The sequence below is a fragment of the Dasypus novemcinctus genome, chromosome 22 (genome assembly GCF_030445035.2).
Source record: "Dasypus novemcinctus isolate mDasNov1 chromosome 22, mDasNov1.1.hap2, whole genome shotgun sequence".
Classification (NCBI taxonomy): domain Eukaryota; kingdom Metazoa; phylum Chordata; class Mammalia; order Cingulata; family Dasypodidae; genus Dasypus; species Dasypus novemcinctus.
In genome coordinates, this window is record NC_080694.1 from 17,725,325 (window position 1) to 17,736,042 (window position 10,718).

Sequence of the window (10,718 nt, forward strand, 5' to 3'; positions counted from 1 at the left end):
TAATGGAGTAGATAAAGTAGAAAAGGGACAGAGAAGAAGGTGGATAGATAGAATTCTGAACTACAAATTTTGGAAGATCCTAAGAAAACACAATTTTCACATCACTATTGAGAAAGGAAGCTTTGACCACTACACCCATTTATCTTTAATGAAATTACTGACTAAAGCTCTATAAGGGGGGTCAAAGTAGGGTAGAGATGTGGCAGCAGGAGTGGAAATCCTTATAACATGCTACAGAGTTGAGGAAGTACAGGAAGCTGAAGATCGAAGTAACACTCACTTGGTCTTCTGATGTTCATGTTATTGGAGTTACATGCTTACATGCTGAGAAAAGCCAGATTGTTAAGTTTCAAATATAAATCTGAGATGGATAGGTGAAACATTGTTTGAAAAAGGCTAATGAAAGAAAATTGCAAAAAACAACATTTAATTAATGGATCAGAATTTCAGAATAAATATTTTGAACAGGGAAACCCTGTTTTAAGTTCAAAAACATGGAAAAGAATGAAAAAATGGCATTAATGGAAATGGAGCAAGAGAAGAGGGAAGGAAGACTAGAGTCCTAGAAATGGATGACTGTTCATTGTAAAACAGCACATAATGGAGAGAAGCAAGTGAAAATACATAGCAATTGTTTTTTTGAAATAAGCTATTAACATAAGTTATTTTAGGGAATTTAAATAGATATGAAACTATGTTATTTGTAAGAGCTTGAGAAAAAGATTTTAATGTATCTTTTAAAAGCATTAAAAATCGGCTCATAATAATGCCATTTTTTCATTTCTGAGTTGAAACAGTCAGGTAATATAGGGAATCTGGACAGGAAATATGGAAATATGGAGTCACAGGGAAATTGATTTGAACATTTTATATGTAACACTTGATACTATGTAGGAAATCAATGGAGTGATGTTTCAGCTCTGTATCACTATGATTTAAACACCCATATAAACATTCTCTTGCTTCCGGAAGTCCTTGATGGGCTGTGATGGAATTGTATAAGTAATTGATCAGTTGGCATGAGGGACTGGGATCAGTATAGTGGGAAACAGTGAAGCTCAAGAGGCTCAGGAGTGCTGATGAAGGAAATATTTCACATCTCATGGGATAGCTGCACACATAAATCTGGCTTTGAATGTTTGTCTTTTCTCTTACATTACCATGGATTAAAAATATTTTCTTGAACTTTAACTGGACCAGTCTTTGTACTCTTAAACTGTATATATTAATTCCTACTTTTCAAAGTTATGTTGAGAACTAAAGTATGTAATATGTGAATTATTGTGAATAAATTACAGAGGGAATTATAAATAAATAATGTGGTTCATATTATTCATTTGGTTGTTTATGCCATCTTGGCTAAGACAGGAACAAAAACAAGCCACAGGGTTTAATAAATATTCAGGGGCAGGGAGGGTTGTAAAATCCAGTATCAAAATAAAAAGTACATGTTACAAGATGCAAGGCAGAGACATATGTAGCAAGTAAGAATGTGGTCATCAGAGACAGCAATTCTTATGAGAATTTTAAAATGAAATCAGTATCAAAACATGTATGTGGAAGAAGAGGAAAAAACAATTTTCCCCTTTGTGGGTAATTAATAAATTACAACCACATGTAAAATTTGGAGGGGCTCTCATGCAAAAGCAACCTCTTATATTTATCCAGATTGTGATTGGTCATCAATTAATTCCATCAATTAATTCTGTAAGTGTTAACACTTACAGAATACTTCCAATGAGTGGGTATATATAGGCCTTACCTATAACAACTCAATCTTCCACTTTACCAATTGTTCTTCTAGTACATTCTATGTAGTGAAAATTAATCAAACATTATTATATGCTCTTAAACAATATTTTTGTACTTTTTTTTACAGCATATAACTCAAAATTCCCCATATTAATCATTTTCAAGTGTGTAAGTCACCTATATTAGACACACTCAAAATACTCTACCATCATCAAAATCCCATTTCCATCATTTAAAAGAGAAATTCTGTTCTCATTAAGCAATAAATCTTAATCCCACTCTACCCCCTGCCCCAGTAATCTATTATCTGTCTCTATGAAATTTATTTAGCTTCTACCCTGGAAGTAAGATACAGAAGCAACAAGACTAAAGGAGCTTAAAGCAACATTGTTTTTTCCTACTAACCAGAATGAGCTTCAGATAATAAAATTGAATAATATCAGTTGATAAATATATTTAGATGAATTTTTTCCCTCACTCTGCTTCTCCATTTTCTCTTGCTGTCCAAAGCATATTCCTCAAAGATGCCCAACTCTACCACTGTGACTGAGTTCCTACTTACAAGATTTTCTGAAGTTTGGGAAGACAGAGTCTTGCACACCATACTATTCCTTCTGATGTACTTGGCAACCCTGATGGGCAACTTTCTCATTGTCACAGTAACCACTCTGGACAAGAAACTTCACATCCCCATGTTCTTTTTCCTTAGAAATCTTTCTGCTTTGGACATGTGCTACATTTCTGTTACAGTACCCAAAGCATGTGTCATCTTCCTGCTTGAGAACAAGGCAATCTCCATGGCAGGATGTGCAGCTCAGATCTTCCTTGTGCTTTGGTTTGCTTACATAGAGCTGCTATTGCTCACCATCATGGCCTGGGACCGCTATGTGGCCATCTGCCAACCCCTTCACTATTCTGTGATCATGAACCCTTGGCTCTGTGTCCAGATGACACTGGCCACCCTACTCAGTGGTGTGGTCTTTGCAGGATTCCACACTGGAAACACATTCTGGTTGCCCTTCTGTCAGTCCAATGTGATCCATCAGTTCTTCTGTGACATCCCCTCTCTACTGAAGCTCTCCTGCTCTGACACCTTAAATAACAAAATTTCTATTTTTATCTCTGCGGGGGTTATTGATGGCACCTGCTTTGCTTTCATCATCATGTCTTATATTCGCATATTTTCTACCGTGTTTAATTTTCCAACCAAAGGAGAGTGAGGAAAGGCCTTTTCCACCTGTGTGCCTCACATGCTTGTCGTGACTCTCTTTCTCAGCACAGCTGTTGCTGTGTATATGAAGCCATCCTCCAACTCACCCACACTTCAGGACACGATCATCTCTGTGTTCTATTCTATAGTTCCTCCTTTCTTGAATCCTGTTATCTATAGTCTTAGAAACAAGCAGATAAAAGAAGCTGTAAGGAAAATGATGAACAAAAAGCTGTATTTGGGAAAGTATTAGGATAATTATTTCAAGATAGTCCCATGTTAATGAAGTTATTTGCAAAATGCTTCAAAATTAACTTTGCTGCCTATTTCCAATTGTTAGGCCTTAACACAAGTTTTATGGGATAGTCATCGCATTATGAAACTGCATGGAAATAAAACAAACATACTTTTTTATCTTTCCCCTCCCAAATTTTCACATACACTGATGCCTGAAACATCACTGCTTAAGGCAATTTTCTAAAACTTATATGCTAAATAGGTTTCTTCCCAATTATCTCTTTAGATAATAGATCCAATTATCAATTTAGATAGACTGCTAGAATAAAAATGCTATATATTAACATTCCCTCCAAATGTAAGTATAAGACACATAATCACATATTTATTCATAAATTTAAACTATCATTATATTGTAAATAATATATTTCATCTTAGAAAGCAGAAGCATGTGATTAACTGATGAAATATAATGGTTTCAAACTATATTGTGTGCAATTATTTATTGCAGAACATTTACAGTAAAATGATAATGTACCCCACATATATGAGTATGCATTTATATATTATATAATTTGTAATTGTATTAAGGCATTGTGTAGCTTGTAATGTGTAAACATTAACATGATTTAAAATAATTGCAGTGGACTCAATTTAAAACTGGTTCTTATATAGTTTCCATTAAAAAAAAATTTATGCTCTAAATAATTTAACCCCTGGTTTTGCACAATCTAATTTGGAGACCAATTCCCTAAGGCCAGTATGCATATTTGCCTTTTAACTTTGTATTTTAAAATATCATTTTGAAATAATCAATAACAAGGTGCATGACAATTTTATACACATAAAGACATAACATGACAATATATGAAGCAAAATTAAGAGGCCAAAATGGAGTAATGGAAAAAGGGTAGTGTATTAAAACAGTTTAATAGATGGTACACAAAAACTGACAAAACAATAAGATAAAAATAAGGATACCTTCCATATTTGAACAACACAATTTACCAAGTTGACCTACTTGATATTTGTAGAACAGTATACCACAAAATTTCAAGACATGTATTATTTTCAAATGTACATTGAACATTTACAAAATGGCCATTTACTGGGCTATAAATCCACAATATTCAAAAGACCAAACCCATACAAAATACATTCTTTGACCTCAGAAATAGCAAGAGGGAGGGGTCAAAATCTCTTAATATAATTGTTCACATGTCTATTTCCCTTTCAGGTCTATCAGTTTGCTTCATATATTTAGAGACTATATTATTTGCTGCAGAAGTGTTTCATATTTTCATGTTATCTTGTTTGAATGGCCATTAATCACTGTGGAATTACCTTCTTTATCTCTGAAAAGACTCTATGCTTCAAATTCTACTTAAATTAGTGCTAATGTGTACATTTTTAATTTATCTTTTATATATTTAAGATTTTTTTTCATGTTTAAAGTGCATTTTGAAGGCAAGATAAATTTGGATTTGGCATTGAATATTATGAGAAAATCTCTTCCTTTTAATTATGGTGGTTAACTAATTGTAATTATAGGTATGTTTAGGTTTAATTGTATGACATTGCAACTTGTTTGGTTCTATTTGTTCTTTGTTCCATGATTCTTCTGCCAGACCTTCAATTTTTAATCAATTTTATTGAAACAAATTAGTAAAGTATACAACTCATCCAAGGTGTACAATCAATGGTTCTTGGCATAATCACATAGCTGTGTGTTCATCACTTCAGTCTTTATTAGAGCATTTTCATTATTTCTATAATAATAATTAAACAAGAAAGTTCCTCACCTCTCATTCTCTTTCTATTAAGGAAACAATCATATAATTATCCATCTATTTATCATTTCTGGTGCCTTTCAGTCTTTTGTGTAGATAAACATTTTCAGCACACATCATCATTTCTCTATAAAGGACTCCTTCAACATTTCTTGAAGTGTGGACATGGTGATGAATTCTTTCAGGTGAGTGTAGGAAGAGCAGCGGCAGAAGGCCTGGCAGCTGTGGAAGCTACTCTGAAGCTTCACTGCACAAGGGCTTGTCCTCTTTCCTGCCTCCTCTCCTGACCCCTTCCCCTTCACAGAACTACTCAGGCTGGCCATACTTCTGGTGGAGAGTAAGGTTTCCTCCTATTTCATGGTCAATCAGAACAATGTTCTACATGCATTTGGTCCTCATTGACAGGGCCTCTGGCCAAATTTTGACTAGCAGCCCACTGGGATAAGAAGTTAACCAATTCCCATGTGTTTGAATGTAATTTAGAGAACAGTGTGGAGAGTATCTTCTGTCCCAAGGTGAAGATGACACTTTGAACATCAGGACATCTCTTACTGGAAGTAAAATATTTCCTTGCAGACTCTAATGAGGCATTCAGTAAGACAAAGATGGCTTTTTGACCAGGTATAGTCCCCCTGCCTGAGGAAAATCAGGAAGCAGCTTACAATTCCATTACCGTACATGAAAAGTTTCATGACTTTGATCAACTACTGCCTGACTTAGATGACACTGATGTGGCCCAACTGTTCAGCCTAAACCAGAATGGAAGAGATAACCATGAGAGGAGATGGGAACATCACTATGATACAAGAAAATAATTTTAGCAGCTTTGGAATGGATGGCTGTGAAATAATGAGAGAAGGCAGAACTTTTGAGGATGATGAAAATTAAAAGGGGGACATTTTCTAACCTCTCACTTAGCCCTGAGCCCAACAAGAAATCAGAATGAGAAAATTAACCTTTTAGAATATGAAGACAAAATAAAGATGACGATTTAGGAGAAGGAAATGATGATATATTAGATTACAAATTTATTAGTAATGATGATTGCAGAATCTTTGATGATCTTCTTGCCCTCTCTGAGACAGCAGGGATGTTGCTAGAACAACCTGCACATGCTGATATGGATGGGGATGATAATGTATCAATGGGTGGGCCTGATGGTCCTGATTCAGTGGATCATGTTGAACTGATACCAACTATGACTGATCAAACATTTGTTCAGAATGAAGCATTTGCTCTTGAACCTACTGATATCACTGTCAAAGAAACAAAAGCCAAGAGGAAGAAGGAGCTAATTAATAATTAATAGTGTAAAAGAACTGGATAGTAAGACAATTAATGCTCAGCTAAGTGATTATTCTGATTATTAGAACTAAGTTGTTACTACTTTAGATCTGACACCACCCACCAAGAAATCGGTGATGTGGAAAGAGACTGGGGAAGTAGAAAACTTTTCTCTTTCCCTGCTCAGCATTTGTGGAATAATAAACTACTGAAGGTCTTTACATGCTGTTATATACTGCTTGTACCAGAAGACCTTCAAAAAAGAGGAAAGAAGGAGAAGCTGGTAATTTGAATGAGTTACTTAATGAATTTGAAAATCCAGAAGTTTCCACGAAGGAGGAGCAACAGCAACATCAGCAATGTGATGTTACTGATGAGCCCATTTTGGAAGAAACAAGCCACCTCCAGTGATGGAAACCAGCAGAACAAATTTAGATGAGACTACCATGCCCCCACCACTACCTAAGGGAGTTAAGCAAAAGGCTAGACAAGTTGACCTAGATCCTATGATGCCTCCTCAGGTGGTTGAGCAGATGGGAATACCCCATGTTGAGCTCCCTCCCAAAGGGCCCCCAAAAGTCTGTCTGCTAATTCCAGGGCTAGAACTTCTGCCAAAAAAGGAGAAGGAAATAGAAAAACAGAAAGGAGGTAATAAAGATCATTCTGGAGATGATCACAATCAAGAAGAAAGAAGATGGAACAAAATAACTTAGCATAAGCTTCTTGTTGTTAATTGAGCTCTTGCTAAAACTGGAGCTGAATCTATCAGTTTGCTTGAGCTTTGTTAAAACATAAATGGAAAACAAGGAGAGGGGGCAAGATGGCGGCTGAGTGAACATCCCTGTTAGAGTCTTCTGCAGGGAATCGGCTGGGCGGCGTTGGAGACTCTTTGGGACCGGATTGTTTCGGGATTTTTGCTGGTCCGGAGGTGTCTGGACATCGATTTGGAGGGAAAGTAACAGAGAGGATTCGTCTGTGAAATATACACGGAGATCCCAGCTACCTGTAGAGGATTCCCTTCTTGGGTAGGCGGAGACGAGGCATCTAGCCCCGCTCGGTGGGGCTGAGCCAGGCCGGGCCGGGCCGCGGTAGCGTTTGGAGCCGGGCGGGGCCGGTGCAGGCCCCGGCTGCGGGCCGCGGTAGCGCTTGGAGCCGGGCGGGGCAGGTGCAGGCCCCGGCTGCGGGCCGCGGTAGCGCTTGGAGCCGGGCGGGGCCGGTGCAGGCCCCGGCTGCGGGCCGCGGTAGCGCTTGGAGCCGGGCGGGGCCGGTGCAGGCCCCGGCTGCGGGCCGCGGTAGCGCTTGGAGCCGGGCGGGGCCGGTGCAGGCCCCGGCTGCGGGCCGCGGTAGCGCTTGGAGCCGGGCGGGGCCGGTGCAGGCCCCGGCTGCGGGCCGCGGTAGCGCTTGGAGCCGGGCGGGGCCGGTTCAGGCCCCGGCTGCGGGCCGCGGTAGCGTTTGGAGCTGGGCGGGCCCGGGTCAGGCCGCGGCGGTTACGGAGCCGGGCAGGGCCGGTCCAGGCCGCGGTGGCGGGAGGTGGATGCCGGAGCCGGCTGGGCCGCTGTAGCGAGCGGAGCTGGGCGGAGCCAGGCCAGGCCAAGGCGGCGTGAGGAGCCGGGCAGAGCCGGTCCAAACCTCCGCGGCGGGCGGAGCCGGGCCTGCGGAGGGGTTTCTGGTTTTTTTTTTTTTTTTTTTTTTTTTTGAGCATCTGCAGTACTGGGGAGTTCGTGGGCCCTGGGCGGCCTATTGGGGGTTTGTGGGAAGGGAGGTGCTTGCAGACCCATTTGGGCAGACAGACGGGGGGGTTTTAGGGCAAAGCGGGGGGAAGTTGTTGTTTTAGATAGTGTTGCAATTGTGACACGTGTGTACCTGTATCTCTCTTCTCCCTATCCGTTCCCCACCGTTTGCCCATCCTCTTTTTCTTTCTTCCTTTCTTCTTGCCTTTCTTTTTTCTTTATTATAATTAGTTTGGTTTTTTTTTTTTTTTTTCGGTTTTCTCTTTCCCTCTTGTCCCTCATCTTCCACTTATTTTTACTTTAATTCAAGTATACAATAGGTGCTACAGGGAACACCTCACATTTACTGGGTTTTCCCATCCTCCACTGCCTCATTTCTGTGTGAACTGATTTAGGCTACCTACACTATCCCCCTTCCCCTGCATCTTGATATCCACTATCATCTACTGTCTCTCCTATATTCCACCCCCCACCTCCCGTTCTTTGATCCACAAAGTGTCTAACTCTTAATTTCTAATACCTTTGTTCTGTTTTCTGTCTATTATCCACTCTTGAAACTATTACCTTTCTTTTCTTTTTCCCTCTCTCATGAAAACAATAGCTGTGTAGTTCATACCATATTCCTCCCAAATTCAGTCATCAACTTCATAAAAGGTACTCTACCTACAGCTATAACTCTATACAATCTACATGAATCTAACCTCCATCCTTCCAGATCTCATATTCCTGCTTTATTAACATACATCACCAATACAACTTTACACTTTTCCCTTGCTTACACAATTGCCTTTCCCCAACACTAATACTTTCCTCTAAAGTGAACTTAACCAACAACAAGTAACTAGAATAAGAAGAAAAAAGTGACAAAGAGAAGATATAACACCTGTGCAAAAACAACAACTAATTAACCTCCAAGAGCAGACAAAGAAGCTAAGGAACTGATTAAATTCGTCAAAATAAAGAGATGACCAGGAAGCAACAAAAATCTACGAACCAAACCAATAATCAGGAAAACATGGCTGAATCCAATCAACAAACCAATAATCACGAAGGGGAGCAAAACTTGGCACAAGCAATGAAAGATCTCAGAACATTTATCACCGACAAATTTGATGCAGTAATGAAAGAGGTTAACAACATGAAGAAATCACTTGGAGGGGAAATTGCAGACATACGCAAAAACATAACAGATATGATGGGAATGAACACCACAGTTCAAGAAATCAAAAATACACTTGCAGCAAATATCAGCAGACTAGAAGAGACAGAGCAGAGAATTAGTGATGTGGAAGACAGTACATCAGAAATCAAACAGATAGTAGAAGGGGTCAATAAGAAGATAGAAAAAATCCAATTAGGATTTAGGGACCTGAATGACAATGCAAAACGCTCAAACATACGTATTATAGGCATTCCAGAAGGTGAAGAGAAGGGAAAGGGGTCAGAAAGAGTGTTGCAGGAAATAATGGCTGAAAACTTCCCAAATCTACTGAAAGAGACAGATGTACATATCCAAGAAGCACAGCGCACTCCACAAGTCATAAACCCCAACAGGCCCACCCCAAGACATATACTTGTCAAATTATCCAATGCTCAAGACAAAGAGAAAATCCTAAAAGCAGCAAGAGAAAAGAAAACCATCACATACAAGGGAAGCTCAATTAGATTAAGTGCTGATTTCTCTTCTGAAACCATGGAGGCAAGAAGACAGTGGTATGATATAGTCAAGGTACTAAAGGAAAAAAATTTCCAACCAAGAATACTCTATCCAGCTAAACTAGCATTCAAACATGATGGAGAGTTCAAAATATTCGCAGACAAACAGAAACTGAAAGAGTATACCAACAAGAAACCTCCCTTTCAAGAAATTCTAAAGGGAGTTCTGCAGGAAGAAAGGAAAAAACAGGAAAGGCAAAGTTGGAGGAGAGTATAAGACCAACAACAACAAAAAAAAAGACAAAAAAAAATATACAAACAAAATATGACAAACACAAATCCAATCAAAATATGGCTAACACAAATAATTCCTTGATAGTAATAACACTGAATGTCAATGGATTAAACTCACCTATCAAAAGATTCAGACTGGGACACTGGATAAGGAAATATGACCCATCCATATGCTGTCTACAAGAGACACATCTTAGACCCAGAGACGCATGGAGATTGAAAGTGAAAGGCTGGAAAACAATCATACAAGCTAACAATAACCAAAAAAAGGCAGGAGTAGCTATATTAATATCAGACAAAATAGACTTTAAATGTGAAACAATTGTGAGAGACAAAGAAGGATACTACATTTTAGTCAAAGGGAAAATCTGTCAAGAAGATCGAACAATCATAAATATCTATGCCCCTAACAAGGGTGCCTCTAAATACGTCAGGCAAACGCTGGAAAAACTAAGTGAAAGAATAGATACATCTACAATTATAGTGGGGGATTTTAATACACCACTATCAACTCTGGACAGAACATCTCAAAAGAGAATCACCAAAGAAACAAAACATCTGAATAGTATATTAGAGGAGCTCGATCTAATAGACATATATAGATCGCTACACCCAAACACAGCAGGATATACATTTTTCTCAAGCGCACATGGATCATTCTCCAAGATAGATCATATGCTAGGCCACAAAGAAAGGTTGAACGAATTCAGAAAGATTGAAATCATACAAAACATTATCTCTGACCACAGTGGAGTCAAGCTGGAG

General features: G+C 39.0%; 1 protein-coding gene and 1 pseudogene across 1 annotated transcript; both read left to right on the plus strand.

Annotated features, from left to right (window-relative positions):
- The first annotated feature begins 2,276 nt into the window (after window positions 1-2,276).
- Window positions 2,277-3,215, plus strand: LOC101431098 (olfactory receptor 14C36-like). The gene is given in 1 exon segment (XM_012518517.2): window positions 2,277-3,215. A coding segment is annotated over 1 exon segment (939 nt).
- Window positions 3,216-5,362: 2,147 nt separating this feature from the next.
- Window positions 5,363-6,986, plus strand: LOC101430657 (double-strand-break repair protein rad21 homolog pseudogene; annotated as a pseudogene).
- The last annotated feature ends 3,732 nt before the right edge of the window (window positions 6,987-10,718 follow it).